General features: G+C 35.2%; 1 protein-coding gene across 2 annotated transcripts in view; it reads right to left on the bottom strand.

Annotated features, from left to right (window-relative positions):
* Positions 1 to 7879: 7879 nt before the first annotated feature.
* CAAP1 (caspase activity and apoptosis inhibitor 1) overlaps positions 7880 to 23150 on the bottom strand; it is a 51674-nt gene continuing 36403 nt past the window's right edge. For both annotated transcript variants that reach the window (XM_030830331.2, XM_030830332.2), the window contains exon 6: positions 7880 to 9168. In XM_030830331.2, coding sequence (XP_030686191.1) covers positions 8822 to 9168 — 347 coding nt within the window. In that variant the 3' untranslated portion in view covers positions 7880 to 8821. The remainder of the gene's footprint in view (positions 9169 to 23150) is intronic.

A 23150-nucleotide genomic window follows, 5' to 3' on the forward strand; every position in this document is an offset into this window, starting at 1 on the left:
TTTTGGTTTTTGTGACCATGTTATAATAGATTGATAAACATGGCATACGATAGTACCAATTTTTCATTAATATGGTGATTTTAAATATCACACTAAAGATAGAATCTTATTTAAAATCCTCCACCAAATGTATTTAGAGGGAAAAAAATCAGTTACTAAAACTCGTAGCTCTCTTTTGGCCTCAGGAAATACGTTCCAGGCAGAGAAGATATACTAAAACAGAAGACTAATGAATAAATATAAGTTATTCAAAGAATAAGAAACAATTTATCTTTTAAAAATGACAGAGTGAATTATCTTCCCCCCAAATTTTAAAACATTAAAATATTGGTTCTCTGAATCTATAATGTCATATCTTTTTATTTTTGTACAAATGACTTTTAATCTTAAGAGAATAAAAAAGATCTTACAACTGACAATAACTATTATAAGAATATACCTAATAAAGCTAATTCCCTTTGTTATTAAGGAGCAGTACTAACGTGTTTTACATTCAGGGTAACAACTGCTTCTACCAGATAACAATCAAGCTTTGGTTTTAAAATTTAAAAATAACTCTGATAAAATTAACGTAATAATTTTAAGAATTCTTTGAAATAATTCAATAAGATATCTCATATATATGTCAGCTCTCCTTTATATAAAGTACATTTTTATTTGTATACAATGAAGACTGACTACATGTCTTAAAATGAAAACACAGGGGTACCCTGGGAAGATAGTGGTAGCAAAAGCAAGAGTTTTTGAATCTCTCCATAAACCCAGGGAGAGCAATGGAAAGAAAACCCGAAAACCATGGACAACATTTAAAACAAGACTAAGTACAGGTATGCAACAACCTCAGAATATAAGTAGGTAGAACAAACCACTAACAAGTCCTATGACCTTCATAATATCAGCACTTCTGTAGGAGAAAACAAAGGGAAGCCAACTGGGCATCTAACAGATCTGATAATAGGAGACGCTCAAAATAAGTAGAAATCAGGTGAGGCAATTTGAGACAGCAACTGAAGGTGGGATGGGTTTTGCCTCTCATAATAGCAGGTGAATGTGAGGATAATAATGTCTCAAAGCAGCAGGAGCACTCTAGACCCTAAGCACTCCTGAAACGGACAAGCCAGGGCTCCCTTCTAGGAGAGAGTCCCACTAAAAAGAATCACTTGGTGGTAGAATCAAAACTGATCAGGATAGAGGAAATCAACAGATGGAAAGAGGAGTTCAAGTAAAGGTGGGAAAGGGGAACAGAGCTCTGAAAGCAAGGCAGCACAATTTTGAACAGCAGAGAACAAAAAACAAAGGAGGGGCTTCCCTGGTGGTGCAGTGGTTAAGAATTCACCTGCCAATGCAGGGGACACGGGTTCAATCTCTGGTCCAGGAAGATCCTACATGCCGCGGAGCAACTAGCCCCATGTGCCACAACTACTGAGCCTGCGTTCTAGAGCCCGCAAGCCACAACTACTGAGCCCACATGCCACAAATACTGCATGCCACAACTACTGCAAACCAAAAGGAGTATGAAGATAGAAAAGCTAATCTGAACCAGGTTCCTTTTTAAAGTTCAGAAAAATGAGCTTCACTAAAAATGAGAAACAAAAATATCAAGATCAAATCCTATGCTATATTGTTATAAATAAAACAGAGAATAAGGAACAGAATAACATCCCTCCACACAATAAAAGTACACCAGAAAGACCCACAGAACGTATCAAAACTATTACCTTGTATTTTAAAATGAGATTAAAGTCATTACAAAAATGATACAAGCCATAAAAAATGAAATATGAATCAGAATTAGAAATGAGGGGGCAGAATTTAGGGAGAAATTAGAAATGAAAGAAAAATGTCACTCCAGAAATGAAAACAAAACTAGAAGAAACATAGGAGTGAATAAACATAACAGATAGTGCCTTAAGAGAAACAGGTGAAAAGGGAAAAAAATTTAACTCAAAATGAGGATAAAAAAGGTTCACAAGAAAGTGACATATATTGAAGATAAGCAAAGACACATGGCAAATAACAGGAAATCCAGAAGAAAACCAAAGCAAGGGCAAAAGAACAAATACTACAATAAGAATGCAAGTAAATATTTGTAAAATTAAAAAGAATGTGAAATTACATAATGAAAGAGCACACGGCACATTTGAAAATATCAGCACAATAACTAACGCCAACACATATTCTCTTAAAAATTACTAGAGTGAAAGAAGAAAAACACATGGTGACCTACATAAGCCAGCCTCAGGTATCACAGATTCTAGTCTACCATCATCCTTGTCTACTCTCTTTCACACCTTTCCACTTGAAACCAATTAATCTAAGGTTGGATTTAAGAAAAACAAAAACTCAGAATTGACCAAAGCAAAAACAAGTTAAAAATTCAAGTCACATCTGCTTAAACGTATACTAAACAACCACATTTGCCACTGCTCTCTCATGAAAGTCCACCGAAATGATAAGAAAATTTTGGAAGCTGAAGCACAAATGAGTGGAATTGACTTAGCAGGTGAAGAAATTTGCAACCCGAAGGGCCGTAGGAAACTAAGAAGCAACTTGCTTCTAAACACAAACCCAAGTAATGAAGATCCTAGGTTCCTCCAAAGACAGTGCAGAGGGGAAAACGCGAAAGTTGTTTTCACAAACAGGCAACCCTTCTTTCACCAACTCCACAGAAAACTCTGGCAGAGTTGAAGCATGAGATTCTAAACTCAGGCATACCAAGCAGAGCTAAGGGCATTCAGGAAAAAGCCTTCAGAGCAAACCGTGGATATCCTCAGGCAGCCCCAAAGAAAAGTGAATTGTACCAATTAGCGAGCCTCATCCATAAACAGGGCTTCCAATCAGCTTTTTAGGGTCTTACTCATGAAAGCAGCTAAACATCACCACAGATTGAAGGAAATTCGAGACAACCTTAGAGAGGAAAATAAGAAAAAAATTAAATTGAAGGAACTAGAAGGCAAAAAAGCAGAAGAAAACTTGAAAACAACCACTAAAATTAACATCCTCAGACAGGTAAAAATGTTTCGTCCACGAAACTATCAAGCGCAAGTCCAAGGCAAGGGTCAAGCAAGGCCCAACAGACTTAGCCATTAACGAAAAACAACAAGCTCCTTTTAGATGCAGGCAGCTTATTACTTACACAGTGAAAACATCGTAGTCAAAGGTGCCAAGTCCCCATGGCCTCTGGGTAGGGTGACACCAAAGTAAAAGGAACCAGATGCAACAGGATTAACGGGACACTGCTGCTGAGGTGCTAACGCCAGGCTGCAGCTAAGAAATTTTACAGCCTACAGCTGTGCCCTAAGTGGGGCAAGATAGAAAGTTTCAAGTCTCCAAGGAACCAGGGAGGCAGATGGGAAAATTGCCTCAAGACATCCTTCTGCAAAATAGGGAGCTTCCCTCAAGAAGAAAAGGCCGATGAGAAAATGTTCTTGTGACGGCTCCTCACAAGACTTGACTGTCTGACCACGTTCCTAGGAAGATAACAAGGCATTGCACCAAGACTTAGGCCAGGAGGTTCAAGCTCTGACTGCATGGCCTTCGGGGATATGTACAAGGTCACCAGAACACCATGGAGTGGAGCCATGGCCCTACAGACACAACATACTGCTACTTTTAAAAGGGAATATTCAGAGAATTAAAAAATCTTTTGGATATTAAAAATATGATAGGAGAAAAAAATCATTGGAAGAACTGGAAGAGAATATTAAGAAAATATATAAGAAAGCAGAAGAAAAAGATGGAAAAGAGAAATAAATTTTAAAATTAGGCCTAGATATCCACATCTTAATAAAAGGAGTTCTAGAAATAGAGATTAGAAAAAATTAGAGGGAAGGAACTTATCCAAGAAGTAATATTAAAAATCTTCCCAGAACTCAATGATGTGAATTTCCCTTTTAAAAGAGTCCATCAATGATGAACTCAAGGATGAAAAAAAAGATCCATCCTTTAACACATCATCAAGAAATTTCAGAATATTAGGAGTAAAGATAAGATACTAACAGCTTCCAAAGAGAAACAAACAGGACACACATAAGTATCAAGAATCAAAATGACAAACGACTTCTCAATAGCTTCAGTGGAAGTTAAAAGGCACTGGTGTAATGCTGTAAAATTGAAAAGGACAATGATTTCCAGCCTAATGTCAACACTCACATAATGTTTCAATTGAACATATGGATAGAATTGAGCCATGTTGGTTAACACCAATGAATCAAAACTATTTATTCTTTATGCAGTTTTTCACAGGAAGCTGCTGGAAGAGGTACACCGCCAAAATGAGGGAATAAACGAAAAGAGGAAGACAGGATTCAGGAAATGGGATATCCAGCATGAAAGAGGTGAAGAGCAACCAATCCAGATTAGCATAGGACAGAGAGCCCCAGGAGAAATGTCTTTAAAGAAAGAAAAAAACAAAGCTAGATTACATGATGTGTTTGAACCTACTAAGAAACTGAAACTCCTGGAAGGTAGTTAGGGTACAATTTAACTGCTACTACAGAGAACACTGAGCAAATGAAAGAATAAGGTCATTATAAATTAATTCCAAACGGCTTAAAACAAAAATTGGAACAAAAAAGGAAATCTAATTACAGATACCACACAACCCAGTTGTGAATAACATTTACACAGTCAAAAGAGTATAAATATTGAATGCTAATTGAACCAAAACTGTGATGTAACTGCACTAAATTGGGAGGATGAGAGAGGAAGCTACATTTTTAGGGAACAGGGAGAAGGAATAGAGCTTAATTTTCATATTCCAAAATAGATCAATAAATAAAATCTAAGACTGAAATATCAAGGAATAGCAAAAAATCATGTTACTCAGAAATACAAAGGTAAAATTTTAAGAAGGCTAAAAGATTTGAAAGTGGTTACCTCTCAGTAGCAAGAGCTGGTGTAAAAAGAATAGGGAAGGCAGTACTGTTTTTCATTATAATAAGCCTTGGAAAAAAATTTTTTGACTTACAACTATCTACATATTTTGAAATAAATAAATAAAGCAATAAGTTAAAGATAGCAACCTAAGTTTATAGGCCAAAGTGAATAATTCTAGACAATACTTACCAAGTGACCCTGACAATAAAGACTAATAGGTAGGACTTCCCTGGTGGCACAGTGGTTAAGAACCTGCCTGCCAATGCAGGGGACATGGGTTCAATCCCTGGTCCAGGAAGATCCCACATGCCACGGAGCAACTAAGCCCGTGTGCCACAACTATTGAGCCCATGCACCACAACTACTGAAGCCTGCACACCTAGAGCCCATGCTCCACAACAAGAGAAGCCACCGCAATGAGAAGCCCACGCACCACAATGAAGAGTAGCCGCCGCTTGCCACAACTAGAGAAAGCCCGCGGGCAGCAACGATAAATAAGTAAATAAATAAATAAATAGTGAAAAAAATAGGTAAAAGAAAAAAAAACTGGATTATTGTTCATATCTAGCAACCCTATGGGACAAAGAAAGATTAGACTGTTTCATTTTGAATAGGGGGAAGAGGAGGGGAAGCCCTAAAAAGTACTTGAACTCAAAAGAGTTCCCTAAGTTTTACAAATTTTATGGTATTTTCTACTGGAATCACAGGATGTTACAGCAGAAAGAAACCTTATATATTTGCTAATGATTCATCTCTCCTATTTTATAGTTACTTGTCCAAAGTTACACAGCTAGTTTGGGCAGAATCAGAACCCTCTGTTAACTCTCACACTCTTGTCATTTTATCACAATGCATTTTAAAATAATAATTAAGTATCAAGGAAATTGAGTTCCTACTGATATATTCATTAGCACTTTTCTTTTTATTTAAAAAGGGAGACTACTTGAAAATAAAAAATGTAAAAATATCTATTAGTTTTAAGTTAAAGCATATTGGTCTTTTACTTTTAAATAATTAGACATTATACAATAAAGGAAAAGTATCTATAACCAAACTCTCTTTTCCTACTTTTTATGATGAAATAGAACCGAGAATTTTTAAAACTTTCAGGCTGCCATCTATATTTTGCTTAAATTGTGGGTTCACTCCTGCTTTATCTACCTGGAAAATGGCATTGAAAACACATATTTTATTGCAATTTGTATTACTATTCAAATGACTCAGAACACCTTTATTCAGATAGCTAATCATGCCCTAGGATCTAACGATTTGCTGAAAGTAGGTTTTGACAACAAGATTTACAAGGAAAAGATATACTGCCCTATAGTTTTAAGGAACTGATGGTGTTCAACCAAAGGACTTGAGAGTGTTAGGTGATTTTCATAATTATTATGCTACACACTGGTAACCTAGTGATAGGTTTTTAGGATATACCTTGAGTCTCTGAATTAATAGGAACATCAAAAAGCGGGCCAAGGCCTATTGCAGAGGACCCATTATTACCAGTTGCCACCTATCATTCAAGTCTTGGGTCAAGTTCCTAGTCAAATATCAGAATTACCTGACTTTGGATGGAAGGTTAGGCTGCCCATTTTTTTCCCTCTTAATCACTAATTAAACATTGCCCAAAATTTTTCTTTACCTTGGCAAAAGGGAAGAATTAGGCATAAAACGAAGCAGCGCTCATCTGTTTATTCATCAGTCTATTCCATGCTAAAATCTACACCACAACATTCCTACACCATAACAGTTTAAGATTCTGAACAAGACTAAACACCTGTGAGGTAGTCAATAAATACCTGTGAGCTGATGATTTAAATGACAGCATCAGATCAATATATGATATTTTCCCATATATTGATCTAGGCATTTCTAAAGTAACCTTATTCCTGTTCTCTAAAGCCATTCATTTGCAAAAACCTCGTCTTTCAACATTACAAAAAAAAAAAGTGAGAAAGTTGATTTTCCAAGGTAAGAATCCAAGCAGCCTCTGATTTGTTCAGTTCATTCTACCTCAAACGCTCCCACTCTAGTCAAATGTCCTCTAAACAATTCTGCACAGTGAATACAGCAGACACACAATGCTTCACGAAGGTGGTGACTTTAATCAGCTACAAAGCACTCAGACCTTTTTCTACTCCTATGTTTGATCACACAAAAGTCATCTACTGCATCTTATAATTAATAAGCAGCAATAAAGTTTATTCTGCACTACTTTGTTATTATTTTAACTTTTAAGTTGAAATAGAAACTGATTTTTTCATTTTGAAGCAGTAACTATGAGAACTATTTAAATCATATCCATGTTTATCAGCCTAAGAGAAGCATTTCAAATGATATAGGCCTCTGTCCTTCATTAGAAAGATTCCACAAGAAAAAAAATGACAGGATTATTTAAAGGCATGTTCAGGAACAACAAAAATGAATTTATTAACTGCAACTCCAGTGTTTCATAAATACTATTTTCATAAGAAACCCTCTAAAATTTACATCTAATTAAGCCAGCTAGTAAGACACAATCCCTGTAAGTTTTGTGTATAAGGAAAATCCTCATACAACATTAACAGAACATGGCTTATAAATAAAATATACTGTTTTTGTTAGCAAATATAAAAACCACAGTTCCAGATTTATCTTTTAGAAAAAAAATTAATTTATTTTAAGAGTCTCCGCCTAAATTCATTTTGGTATCAAACAACTACAATTAGTGATGGGGCAAGCATCCATAATTGTGGCAGGATGTTATTTACAAAAACTATACAAAATTAGATTAATTATTACATCAACTTATCAAAGCTTCCTGAAATTAGTTTCATTTTTGGAAATGTATCAAAAGTCCTCAGATCCAGAATGATAGTCTTTATTATTTTTAATTCATTAATTTAAAATTATTTTAATTATAGCACATCAGATCTTCAAGCAAAAACATCGGATGAAAGGCTGTACGATAAAATAGTCTCCTTTTCCTAATAGCTTGGAATGTAAATTAAAATGTGTTCCCTTCTTTTTTTTTTTTTTTTTTTTTGCGGTACGCGGGCCTCTCACTGTTGTGGCCTCTCCCGTTGCGGAGCACAGGCCCCGGACACGCAGGCTCAGCGGCCATGGCTCACGGGCCCAGCCGCTCCGCGGCATGTGGGATCTTCCCGGACCGGGGCACGAACCCGTGTCCCTTGCATCGGCAGGCGGACTCTCAACCACTGCGCCACCGGGGAAGCCCTTCCCTTTTTATTGAAGGAAAAAAAATGAACTAAGCGTCCAGTAATATCAAATACCTGTTAGAATAACTTGTCTGCTGGAATTAAAGTTGGGCAATTACTTCTACATTGTTAAAAAATGCTTTAAATTAAGTCCTTTTTCTCTTTTATAAAGAAAGCTTTTCTCAGCCATTTTGGATCTCTAAGTCTTGTAACAAAAATGTCACTCAGTTTTTACTAGCAAGTCCACACCCATAGAAGGCATCTTCAATGCAGTACATATTTTAAAAGTGCATATAAGCATAACTAAATTTCTTAAATTGTTAACAAATCTAGGAGCAATAATTTAATATTCTATCGCAAAATACAGGTAGCCTAAAGGCAACATGCTTGGCCAATCTTTCATAAACTTTTTGGTTTGATGTCAAAACATTTCAAAATAAAGAAAAAAATACCATGAATCTTTGCTAATGGCTTTTCTGGTATTAATTTGCAGATATAGCTAAATACTCATCTAACAAAGTATCCCGGTTACCCAATGATATTTGCCATGAATTCAGAAAACAATAACATATATAATACAAAAGTAACAACAACAACAAAAACATGTATTTTAGGCCTAAAATGAGTTTATCTAATAAGAGTTACATGAGAAATATCATGTAAGACCCCAAATAAACTTTAGATACAAAATTATATGATGTGGCTTTGTTCAAACACATCTAATATTCAGATACAATTTAAATAAACTAGGCTGGCTTTTTTATATCACCAGCTTTCATTAGGGCTTTAATAGCTCTTGCCCTCATCTCAAGTTCTAGCAGCTCCAGCTGCTGTGCAGAAGGCTGAACATCTTCTGGTGGAGGAACAGTCAGGGTGGCGGCTTTCGGTTCCTTTGGGCTAGACTCTGCCAGTCCCAGAATCTCATTCACACTTTTCTCAATGTCTTTCTCCAGGTCATCTATCTGACCAGCTTCACTTTGGACTGTATTTTCTGAGACCTCAGGAGCAGCTGCTTCTTCATTGCATGGGCCTTCTATGTCGCTGTCATAAGCATCTGCATTTATACTGAGTACATCACTATCTTCCCCTTTGCCTGTAACAAACAAAAAAAGGCAAAGAACCATGTAACCTAAATGCCCTGATCAAAATTTCCTTTCTGTTCATGATGAAAGGGCTGCTGTAACCCACACCTCCCACCATGGAGTCCCAAATACATTCCATAAACCCCATCCCAACCCCTGTTCCCCTGACTCAACTTCCTTCCTCCCCTCTTCCCTTCCTCCCTCTCTCCCTCCCTCCCGCCCTTTCTTTCCTCCCTTCCTTCCTTCCTTCCTCCCTCCCTTCCTTCCTTCCTTCCTCCCTCCCTCCCTCCCTCCCTTCCTTTTTTTTCCGCCCCCGCACAGATTGTGGGACCTTAGTTCCCTGACCGGGGATTGAACACAGGCCCCAGCAGTGAAGGCGCCGAGTCCTAACCACTGGACCGCCAGGGTTCCCCCCTTCAACTTTGAAAACAGATCTAATTTAATGTAAATTTTAATGTATTTTTCATTCCACTTTAGAAGAATATGGAAGCACTGGGAAATGTATACCATCATATGGATGTCCCTGATCAATTTTCCTAATTAAAATATCGTTAACTCTTTAGACCACAGTGAAGCCTCTACATTACAAAATGCTGACACCCTTTGGATAGAGTATAGCTTATTACTGAAGAAGCAAAATTCTATTTGAGAAGGAGTTTAAAATACTTTGCCTTATAAACTACAAAAAAGGAAAAATATCACTGGCAAGCTGGACACCATGTGCATTGCAATTATTTCAAAGCTTTTCATATACTTTTTCAAACACTTTGTTCTAAATCAATAAATTAAAGGAGAATGCCTAAGGCCACTTTCTAAGGTAAAATAACTTTTCACCAAGAGGATTTTAATTAATAAAGTTAGCATGCCATAAATTTTTACAGTACGTTTGTTATAAAACTTCTATAACTGATGCTAAGAACTTGCATATAAACACAGATTGTAGCCCTCAACCACCTTGGCCTGGACCATTACTGAAGTCCATGAGTTATTTACAACTTTGAGTGCTCCCTTATACCTCCAATTTATTTATCTTTTAAATTCCTAATATGTTTTTTAAAAAGAAAGTAATGATCCCCCAATTGTTAGCTTTGTTAGTTTTCTTGTAGTAGGAAGAACTTATTGACAAAATATAGATTGACAGATGGAAAATTCTGATAATAGAATGTACAAACAATTCTACTCCATGGATTTTAAAATAAATGATTTAGTGACCTTGATTCTGCTACACACCCTCTCAATGTTTCAAAGGAGAAAATTCTTTATGAAAAAACTTTTTTTGATTATATTTTCTATGGGTTTGTTTCAAACATTTTTAGAGGGCAGAGGTGGGGTTTGCTTTATTTTTTTAATCAGAAACAGCTATACATGTTATTCACTGAAGAAATGGGGCTCTATAAATTCGGTGTTCTCAGTTTACATTAAAAATTATCCAAATCCAAGTGACTGAGTTCTCTGTAGCACAGTATTGGTAAAAGCATTCACAAGTTCCATCTGCCCATTATACCTGCACCATGGATGCCAAAGCTTTGTAGAATCTGTACCTGAAATGATTTAGCATAAGCACTTCACTTCACAAATGTGAAAATAAGGTAAGTGATTTGTACAATGTAATCTGACAAACTATGTAAAGATCTAGGATCATACTTCAAGTCTTTTCACTATTTCTTAATTTTCTTCATTCTACTGACTCACTTTTAAAGTATAGCTTGCAAATATATGAATACATTTTCAAAGATAATTTACTCTCATCCTAAGTATTAGAAATAGCAGGTTTTTTTGTTGTCAATTATGATCCTCAAATCAGAAGGGGTATAACTTGTACATTCTTTCTAAAAAAGTAACTTTAACCTAAAATGCCTCATTCTAAGCCCTCAAAATGTCAGTGTGGTAAAGTTCTGTCCTTCCACACCCCCATTCTACATATGTGAAAATGTGTGTGTGTGCGCATGTGTGTTCACAGGGAAGTGAGTACACATTTAAATTATAAGAGAATTCTACAAAAGAGCATCTTCAAGTTTTTACATGGGCTTAGGAGTCTGAGAGTAACAAATCAATCTCAGGGAAATTGTGTGTACTCCTCTAAAATAAATAAAAACAGTTTTACTGTATGCATGATGTTAAAGTAAGGCTACTGAAATCCACCAAGAAAAATAAAAAGACGGGTCTGAGGTAAAATAATACAAATGTAATTGAAAATATTAAGAATAAGAATTCAGACTGTTGACTGTTAAAGACATTACAATAAAAAATGGCTCAGGGAAGAGAGCAAGCATAAAATTAGACCCAAATTACTGATGTCATAAAGCAGCAAAATAACTAAAGTAACTTAGATGTGGTATATATACAATGGAATATTGCTCAGCCATAAAAAAGAATGAAGTAATGTCATTTGCATCAACATGGATGAACCTAGAGATTATCATACTAAGTGAAGTAAGTCAGAGAGAGAAAGACAAATATCATATAATACCACTCATATGTGGAATCTAATTTTTAAAAAAAGATACAAATGAACCGATTTACAAGACAGAAATAGACTTACAGATATCGAAAACAAATTTATGCTTATTTACAACTTTGAGTGCTCAAAGTTGTAAATAACAAACTTATGGTTACCAAAGGAAAAAGGTGGGGGGAGGAATAAATCAGGAGCTTGGGATGAACATATACATACTACTATATATAAGATAAATAACCAACAAGGACCTACTGTATAGCACAGGAAACTACTCAATATTCATATTGAGTATGAATATAGGTGATAACCTATATGAGAAAAGAATCTATAAAAGAATGAATATATGTATATGTTTATGTATAACTGAATCACTCTGCTGTACACCTGAAACTAACGCAACATTGTAAATCAACTATACTCCAATAAAATTAAAATAAACAAATTAAATTTAAAAATAAAGTAACTTTAAAATATACACAAAGAAACAAGAGGGTATGATATATTCCTTACTAGATTATATAAAAGAGCAGAATTAATGTAACATGGGTGGCCCTTAAAATACTACATACCATTTAGAGAACTTCAGAGAAAAAGCAGCATAACTAAAGAAATGAATCAAATAACTTAAGGGAAAGGACTAAAGGAGTTGAAGAATTTGGCTAAGGAACACAGAGTAGAGTTAAAATATTTTTCAGGGAAAAAGCAATACAAGGATTTATTGAGCATTCATCTCTTATGGTTGATCCCCTAGCCAACTACTCACAAATATACGTTCTATTCCATTTTCCTCTGATCTGGATACATTCATCATTTCTCTTTTCTTTTGTTTTCCTGCTATCTTCTGTGCTACCAACTTGATTCATACCCATCAAACTCTACCCAAGTACCAAAGCTTTTAAAATAACAAATCAATCCATCTAGATTCAGTATCTAGACAGCAAAATGAATCAATCACTATCTAAATTCATCACTAACACAGATGAATAAATGGAACAACTTATCAGAGAAAATATTTGTTTATACTATTTAATGAGGCATAGTTATAAACATGGGATAAAACCATAAAGGGAAAATATCTCACAACTAAACAGAACACCCAACATTCTTTAAATATTTTACTGACAAGGAGAAAATTTACAACTACAAAAGACTCAATCACTTTAAAATTAATATAGTTTCGGTATTTAAAAATGGGAGTGTACTACATAATAGAAAAGCTAAAATGCAATACCTGTATTTTTATTATCATCTATAACAAACCTCAATGCTTGAAAGCTACAGAGATTCCCCTAAGCTAGATAAAGGAAAACATTTTATGTTTTATGTTTGCTTTTTGTTAAAATAAAAGTTTTAATTATCCAAAGTAAACAAACATAGAAGAATTATTAAATATTTTGAGTAATAAAAATTAAAAAGGACTTTTACGTTATATTACATTTAAACCTTGATAGGGCCTATAATATTCCACTTGCAAATAATTCAACATATCAGAATACTTTTAAGGCATAAAATGAAAGCATATCTAATGTTATGAGTGACTACATGCTTGTGAAACTTCTTGATAGTGAGTTATTAAATTAAGCCAAGAGACAAACCCTAGTACATGGAATAATTAAGTACCTGTCTGAATTCCTGATAAAGATGGCAAATTGAGCACACATATCTAATTCCTTTCCCTATCAAGAATCCACTGAAGTGACAGGAGAGATACTTAAAAATAATAGCATAAGAACTGTAAATTAGGACTTCCCTTGTGCCACAGTGGTTAAGAATCCACCTGTCGGGCTTCCCTGGTGGCGCAGTGGTTGAGAGTCCGCCTGCTGATACAGGGGACAAGGGTTCGTGCCCTGGTCCGGGAAGATCCCACATGCCGTGGAGCGGCTGGGCCCGTGAGCCACGGCTGCTAAGCCTGTGCGTCCAGAGCCTGTGCTCCGCAATGGGAGAGGCCACAACAGTGAGAGGCCCGCATACCGCAAAAAAAAAAAAAAGAATCCACCTGTCAATGCAGGGGACAAGGGTTTGAGCCCTGGTCCAGTGAGATCCCACATGCCGCGGAGCAACTAAGCCCGTGCACCACAATCACTGAGCCCGAGCTCTGGAGCTTGTGAGCCACAACTACTGAGCCCAAGTGCCACAACTACTGAAGACCATGTGCCTAGAGCCCGTGCTCTGCAACAAGAGAAGCCACCTAATGAGAAGCCCACACACCGCAACGAAGAGTAGCCCATGCTTGCCGCAAACTAGAGAAAGCCTGCACACAGCAACGAAGACCAAACGCAGCCATAAACAAACAAACAAATAAATAAATAAATTTATAAAAAAGAAAAAAAAACTGTAAATTAACTGAGAATGAAAATAACAAACATCAGTCCTTCCTAAGTAAAATACAAAACGGAGAACCACAAAGGAAAAATATCAACAAACAAAGCTGAAAAAACGTAAGACTTCTGAGAAAGAAAATAGACTACAAATAAAATTATAAGACGGGGCAAACCTATAAGAAAATATTAGCAAAATACATTTTTTAACAGGACAAATGTAAGGATATATACAACGTCTGGGTATTGTTAGAAATAACTAAAAACATGGGCAAAGGATAGAAACGGGTTAAGCATTTCACAAAATATGAAATACAAAGGATCAATAAACATATAAAAAATGATCAACATAATTTTTCATCAGGGAAATACAAATTAAAACATTAAGATATTACTTTTTACTCATTAGTAAAAAATAAGAATTTCAGCCATCTGGAGAAAAAAATAATAAATTGGCAAGATGCAAAAATGATCAAGACACATTGTTAAGTCAAAAAAGTAAGCTAAAGAGTAATAATCATACTATGTTAAAAATAACATAAGTAAGTTATTAATAGTGGTTTACTTCTGGGGAGGGGAGTAAAAGTAGAAGGGGAAGAGAAGAAATTGAGTTTTCCAATTTTGCTCTATGAACATATGTATTTCTTCAACCATTTCTAAGAATATAACCTTGTAGAAAGTTTAAAAAAGAAATTATAATATTAGATAAGAAAGGGTATCATCTAAAAAGAAATTTTGCTGGATTTTTACAAAATGTAAGTAGGCAGGATAAAATTGACAGAAAAATAAAAGAAAAGCAAAATCACTGCCAAAGACATCACAGATAAGTGTAATTCTTTCTTAGAGTCTTGGAAGCAGGGAAGAGTTGGCTTTGGAACATACAGCAAGATAATTAAACTCATTCAGAATAGTTGAGTCAACTGAACCCTTCCTTCCTTCCCTCCCCTTCCCTGACACATGCCCAAGCACTCTATTGGGAGGCCTACCCCATTCACTTACACTAAAGAGATCTGGTAGAGAAATATAACTAAACATCTTTTGAAGAAATCCAAACCAGCTACCAGAAAAACTACAATAAATGAAGAACCAAGATGAACAAAGGAGGACATAAAGAAAATTTAGGGATCAGAAGATATTCTACTGGAGGAGAATGAGGGGTTGGGGTGTCTACTTAGTATCCTTATGGAGTTTGAAGTAGACAATGTAGCCATAAAACAAGCACAGGGTGCAATGAAAAAGGACCAGAGAACAAGAAATATTATAATTTACAATTACAGTTATCAAGAGCAAACATTCAATGGCTGTTGAAAGACAATGTTTAAAAAAAAAAACCTTTCAAAATGTAGAAAATAAAAATATATTTAAAATATGCAATAAAAGTTAAGAGATGAGGATGAATGACTCACAAGTTCAACAACCTAATATAATTAATTCAACAAATATTGTTGAGCACCTACTATGTACAAGACATTGTTTTAAACACTGAGGAAACAGCAGTGAATTTTAAAAATTCCTTGCCTTACCATTAAGTCATAGGAGAGACACTATAAATAAATCAACATCAGGTGCTATGAAAAAAATAAATCAGGATAGAAGATAGTAGCAGAATGTTTTCATACAGAGTGATCACTGTGATTTGAAACAGTAACAGTTGAGCAGAGACTTAAAGCAACAGAACAAGTCAGAAAGCAAGAAGAGAGGGAGTAAAGAGGGAAAATACTATGTATAAAATAGTTAACTAATGAAAACCTACTGTATAGCACTGGGAACTCTACTCAGTGCTCTGTGGTGACCTAAATGGGAAGGAAATCCAAAAAAGAGGGGATATATGTATACATATAGCTGATTCACTTCACTGTACAGCAGAAACTAACACAACATTGTAAAGCAACTATACCCCCCAAAAATACAAATAAAGAAATAAGAGAAGAAAACTGATATGAAACAAAGAAGGCTTTCATACTGAAAGGGTCTGCCAAGAGCATCACACCTAAGACACATCCTGTGAAATATCAGAACTCAACGATAAAAAAAAAATAGTTCTTAAAATTTTCGAGGAGGGAGAAAATAGATGTCCAAGAAAAGATAGCCTCAAGAAATCAAGAGCATTCTTATCAGCCACTGTGGACAATACATTCCAATGGCTACAGACATGCTCACAAAAAAGAGGAGTAATGACATACTCTGTGTCTCGAGGACACAACGCTGCTTCTAAATATTCTTGTTAAAAGATGGAACATGAATCTGATCAAGCCTCTATATCTAATTATCAATTTACAGAAAAATAATGTTAAATAAAACACTGAGATGCAATCAGTAAATTTAAACTGAGAAACTCCGACAACCCAGCTTCTTCAAGAAATAAACTGCAAAGAGAGGGAGAAAGGGAGAGAAAGGGGAGTAGATTAAAAAGAGACTCAGTATCATCCAATTGCAATGTAGGGACCTTATTTGGATCCCGATCCTTACAAATATAGTTTTAAAAATACTATAAGACAATCAGAGAAGTTTGAACACTGAATATCTCAGGATTAAAATTACATTATCACTGTTCTGTAACCCCTAATGAAATAATGGAACTAGACAATACTAAATAGCTATTAAAACCATTAGGCTGGCAACACCTGACCCAATAGATCAATCTTAATATCACAATACCCACCAATGAACAACTAGGTTTAAATTTGAACACTTTCTGAATATTATCTGATGGTTTAAGAAATGCTACTTTTTAAGGTATTATGATTATGTTTAAAAACCCACCTCTTATCTTTAAGAGATATACTGATAATAAAATATATACAAATGAACTGAAAAGATGTAGGATTTGCTTTAAAATAACATAACGGGTAGGAAGCAGGTAGGAATATACATGAAAAAAGATTAGACATAGGTGGATAATTGTTGAAGATGTAGCTGAGTACATGGGAATTAATATTTCTATTTTCTTTCCTATTTTTGCTTGAAAATTTCCCAAATAAAAAGGTTTTATAAAGTTGATTTTTATTTAGAAAACTGTAACAACAGGTTTTAATACACACACACACACACACACACACACACAATGGAAAAGAAAATGAGAAAATCGAAATCCAATTTTCCTATCAAGCAAACATAGAGTTGGTTATTAGAAGGGTTAAACTACTTTACTTTTTCTATTTTAATTAGTTTTTCTCATCTGATTTTAAGTTATTCACGTTCAGTGGTTATGCCATTTAGAACAACACATTTCACCATCCTTCCCTCTAGAATCTTAACTCTCCAAGGCCTCCGGCGTTATCAATCTGCTGGAATCTCATTAGTAACAAAGCGTATGATATATTGGACAGCAATGCTATGCCTCCATGGATTTCTTTTCTTAGACTACAGATAATTTTGGTTTAAAAATTTTTTAAGTTATGAAGAACACATTTTTAATGTATTCTAACTGTAGAAAGTCAGCTTGATAACTTTTAACATTTTTAGTGAGTTCCAGCCTTTTCAAGAAGCCAAAACTTTATTTTCTGAAAAAGAAACAAAACTGTTCTTTTAATATATAAGAATAATTTTTTCTGGATAAGCCTTCAATCTTCCTCTCAGCAAAACTAACAGATCTTGGCTATTTTTTTTCATGCAGTGTTTTAAACTATTGATTTAACTTTAAGTGCATCATGTTAACCATCATATTCAAAACTTAATCATGACATTAACCAAATATTACTCATAAAAAAGAAAATGCAAACTATTTAATACAGAAAAACTGTCTAGTATTCTACCAAACCCCTTGAACTATCCATTAAACTTCTGGATAAGTGATTGTCTGCTAGCCTGTAAACCTAACTTTTAAGAAACACGAATCCGGAGATTAGTCCAAGAATCAATAAATATTCACTCAGTATCTATTTACATATGTGCCGTAAAGGCCACAGAAGTAGGCCTTACAAAATGCCACAGGTAGTGTAGACTAAATACGTGTGGCAGGATTTAAGACACAGGTTTTGCCTTCATGGTGCTTGAGGATGCTTAAAATATGAACATCACACTTTAAAATGCTAAATTGTACAATATAAAGTATAATAGAATATCACAGTATATAAAGCAATAGTGAAAAGTCAAGGAGATCTTTACAGACATGTATTATTAAGTAGGTTTTAGAATCTAACAGGTGATATTGACAGGGGAGGAAACTCCAAGTGTGAGGGACAGAATGGACAAAGGCAAAGTATTAGATCTAAACTCAGTACAATATGTGAGCCTAACAGAATAAAACGCAGACGTGAGAATACAGAAGAGGGTAGTACCCAAAATTACTGCCTCTGAAGACATCACCATTCCAGGATAAAAAACACAACAGGCTTTTACAATGGATCAGGTAAGTAAATATTTTGGGGTCACACTGGGGTACAATAACAGGCTAACACATGAGAGATTCCTGACTACCCTTCCTCTAGTAATCTGAAAGTAAACAGGAGGAACATATTTTTAAATGTCATTCATCATTTCTCGTATCATTTGATTAAACAGGCTTCTAATATGAAAACATACAAAACATAAAACATGGGGTTAAAAATGAAGACAGAGTAGCGTATTTACAAGCACTGCTGTTTAAAATCAGGCAACTGTTCTCCCCAAAGATTTGTTGGAACTTATGAATTTAAAAGGGCATCACACTCAAATATTCTCTGCTAGTAACATCTCAGTGCTCCACAATCTGCCCATCCAAGGAAGGCGTTCTTAAACTCATCATCTACCTCACAATAGGCCACGTTTCCTGTGACACTGCTTTAGTTTGTTTAAATATAAATATAAGCTTACAAAGAGATACTAAAGACTGTATTCTAATTTTAGATAATGTAAAAGTATCTTTTATATACTCATGCAGAAAGCAGCCAGTCATTATCAGCATGCCAGAAAAGTGGTAGTGCATTTCATAAAACATAGAAATCCTACCCTAAAACTAAAAACACTTTCATTAAAGAAGTAGGAAAAATAATGAAAACTGTCAGTTTCACCCTCATTCTTTCCATAAAAGAAAATACGTGGAAGTAGTGAGAGTCTTTGGAAAAAATAACTATGTCGCCTTAAAGTATATGGTATGAAGGTGGAAAATGCAGTATAAAGTGTCCTGTATGTTTTCAGAATGGTTGGAAAAAAGATAATCTCATGAGGAAGGACAGTTCAAGAGTGTAGAAAGATGCTCAAAAATAAAACTCGGGCTTCCCTGGTGGCGCAGTGGTTGAGAGTCCGCCTGCCGATGCAGGGGACACGGGTTCGTGCCCCGGTCCGGGAAGATCCCACATGTCGCGGAGCGGCTGGGCCCGTGAGCCATGGCCGCCGAGCCCGTGCGTTTGGAGCTTGTGCTCCACAACGGGAGAGGCCACAACAGTTAGAGGCCCGCGTACCGCAAAAAATAAAAAAATAAAACTCTAACCAAACAGTAATTATCCAAATGAGGAAATATCCAAAGAAATATAAGCTACAGAAGAATCTCTATGATGACCACATATTTTATAAAGGGCACATGATCAATGCTTAATATAAAAGACTGGTATTAATCTATACAAGCAATATAAACAAAGCTAAAGGCTAAGGGAAACAAACCAAAACATGGCTCAGTTTTGTTAAGACGAGAAAGAAAAACAAGCTTATAAGCAACTCACTCTTTGGGGTAGGTGGTAGAATATTAATAGGTAAATATAACTAATATTCTATTTCATTTCTATCTTCTTTTTAAGAACCATGACCATACTGGACAGGACAGAAGAGAAAGAAGGAATACTTTTAGTCATCTATCCATCCACTTACTCATTCAAAAGAATATGAGTACCCACTATAGACAAGCAGTGAAGACTTAAAGAATCCTAAGACACAATCCTTTACCTTAAGTACCTAAATTTAGGTACTCATAAATGCTTATTGAATTGAAAACAATTATTAATTATTGGGCAGTGTTATAACAGGAGTAAATAAACAGGCAACTATGGACTTTAGTTAGTAATAATGTATTAATAGTGCCTCATCAATTTTAACAAATTTACCACACTAATGCACGATGATAATATGGGAAACTGGGAGAAGCGATGGTAAGTGGGTATACAGGAGCTCTGTACTTTCCACTCAATTTTTTGTAAACCTAATTTAAAGCTGTTCAAAAAAATTTTAAGTATTAGTTTTTAAAAATAAAAATAAAGCTTGTTAACTACAAGCTCAATATGTATCAACTAGATGATGTGGCAACCAAAACGGCTGATTAAATCATAGGCTAGGTGTGAGGTGTATAAAAAGTTCAGGAACTGTTAACAAAATTGATTTCAAGCCTAGTATTTACTATCTTTCTTTTGGTAGCAGCACTTCTATATAAGGAGGTACTTTTCCCAATGAACTGGATGAGAACATAGTGGCTGAAAAACGCAGAGGATCCAAACATCTGAGGAAGGGTTGGAGTATGCAACCTCCAAAGTAGCTCCCCTAAGAGTGTGTCTAGGATCCTATGAAATGCATCACAAGATAGAATGTTTAAAATGAGTACAATTTAAAGAAACATGGAAATAAACATTTCTCTCAATACTGAACCAAATTCATAATTTCATTCTTGATAAAAAACACACAGAGCATTATGCATCCAAAAACCTTATCAGTTTACCTTTTTTTTTTAAATCCAGAAAAGTTTCACATTCAAATGCAACAGAGGGGCCTTCAAAAGGAACAGTATGTGTTAAAGGAACAGGAACAGTATGGGCTAATTTCCATATAAAATGTAATTTTTACCCTTTCATTCAACTACTACTCATAGAAAGAGACAAATTAAAAAGCAGGGAGGATCATGTTGGTGTCACTGCTGGTAATAACTTGTGAAAAAGCTCAAAGGAATGAGAAAAGAAATGTAAATTCTTATGCCACACCGATGGTTACACCACAATCTCTTCTTACTTCACCAATTGCTGAACTGGATAACATTTCCCCAGAACAAGTTTTTTTAAATCTTTTAAAGAAGTTAACTCGTGTTGAAAAGCTGCATTCTGTGAATACTTATTTGTTAGAGCCAGTCAAGGAGATAATCAAGGGCAAGGAGGAAAGGAATTAGACTCAAACTTTGAAAACAAATCAGTAGTACACATGCTTCTCTGCTTCCAACTCCAGAACAGCCTTCTAACACTTTCTTTTCAGTTTCCCCTCAGCTCTCTAACACTCCTACCTGCAATTTTGGTTTTCAAAGGAAGAGGCAGCACAGAGCTCACCTGCCAATCCAGACTTCTTCACGTAAAACTTTTGGCCTACAAATGCTACTTAATTAACTGATGATCTTCATTCTCTCTTCCTTTACAGTGCAATAAAAGTCTCTGATGACATTTTTCTCATTATCTTTTCAATTTTTTATAACTTGTACTTATTCCTTCATGGTTGTAAAGTTCTTTTCAGCAAAACTCAACCCCTTTGTAACTGCAAACTGATTTCTTCATTCTTTTTTATTCTAGTCCCTCTTCGTACCTACCTTCCCTTCTCCTAGTGCAGTACTACCTCAGAACAACAACAGAAGCAATAAGAACAAAAATTGAGTTTTTCCATTTCTCTCTCACCTTAAGGACTCAAACAGTCTCACATAATTTTACGTTTAATCTTTGCTAAGTGATGGAAAATATCCCATATAAAATTGAATTTTTTTGAATAAATGAATATATTATGGCCACCATCAATCCTTTATAATAGTCTAAAAGAGTGGTCTCTCAACTTCATTATTTACATAAACCTATCAGTGAAAACATTTTTTAAGTACCTGTCCAACTACATATTTTTTATTTACTTATAAATTAATACATAATTAATATGAACCATTACAATTACATACATGTAACTGAAAATTTTAAAAGGGAGAGGTTTAAATATATGTTTATATGTATTTATTTACTTTAGAAGCTCTAGTATTTTTATCTTGCATTCCCAGGGAGTATGTATAATTACACCGTGGTGACCAGTGGTCTGAAAGGCTGAAAGAAGCCCAAAGAAAATACCTATCTAAACTTTCATCACATGGTTTAACCACTGAAAACAATTTTCCCCTATTAAAGTCTACTTTTCAAATTCTTGAAGCTCTCAACAAGGTAATTCTTAAAGCTGTCTATCATTCATTAACTGTTTTTTAATTAATTAATTAATTTATTTATTTATTTTTGGCTGCGTTGGGTCTTCGTTGCAGTGCACAGGCTTTCTCTAGTTGCTGTGAGCAGGGGCTACTCTTGTTGCAGCATGCAGGCTTCTCACTGCAGTGGCTTCTCCTGTTGCAAAGCACTGGCTCTAGGCACGTGGGCTTCAGTAGTTGTGGCATGCAGGCTCCAGTAGTTGTGGCTCGCGGGCTCTAGAGCATAGACTCAGTAGTTGTGGCACACGGGCTTAGTTGCTCTGCGGCATGTGGGATCTTCCGAGAACAGGGATCAAACCCGTGTGCCCTGCACTCTACCCCAGGATTCTTAACCACTGCGCCATCAGGGAAGTCCTATCATTCATTAACTCTTGAATTAGAAGGCCAAAATATAATTGCATGAGGCAACTACATTACTTTTAAAAAAGTGACAAGATTTGAGTCTAACCACAGCAAAAGTCTGTGCATTTTGTGTGTGTGTTTGCTCTTTCTCTAATAGAAAAGAGGAATAATTTTCACATGAGAAAGTTAATGTAAAAGATTCAGAGTAAAATGTAGTCAATGTCTTATTAATTTTAATCGTTTTATACACCATGTGGTTACATTACTTATTTTTATAACTGTATTCAAATGAATGCATCTTAAGGAACCATCACACAGCTTAAAGACTAAAAACTCAAGCATCTTTTTCTCTAACAGAAAAATGTAGAGATAGAAAAAATTGTGTATCTCATTCTTCTTCCATTAAACAATTTAATAAAACAGTTACTAAGAAGCACTCTTCACAAGTGCAGACACTGCTCTAGGCCCTGTTCTTTAGAAAATCTGATAGAAAGGAACTTCAAGATCGAGGCCAAACATCCAAATATTTAAACATTGCGAGAATCTGCTCTACAACAGCAACACCAAGTGGCCATTTGTGCAACCTGTGTTCAAACACCTTCAGCAATAGGGATGAACGTATCTCAGAAGGCAGCCCAATGCATTTTCTGATACATCTGATTATTTGAAATAAATAAATCGATCCAAACATGTTTAATGATAACCTTATCTACTGGCCCTGCTTTTATTCTCAAATTCTCAATACAGAACAAGCCTAGT

Source organism: Globicephala melas, chromosome 6 (genome assembly GCF_963455315.2).
Source record: "Globicephala melas chromosome 6, mGloMel1.2, whole genome shotgun sequence".
NCBI classification, from domain to species: Eukaryota; Metazoa; Chordata; class Mammalia; order Artiodactyla; family Delphinidae; genus Globicephala; species Globicephala melas.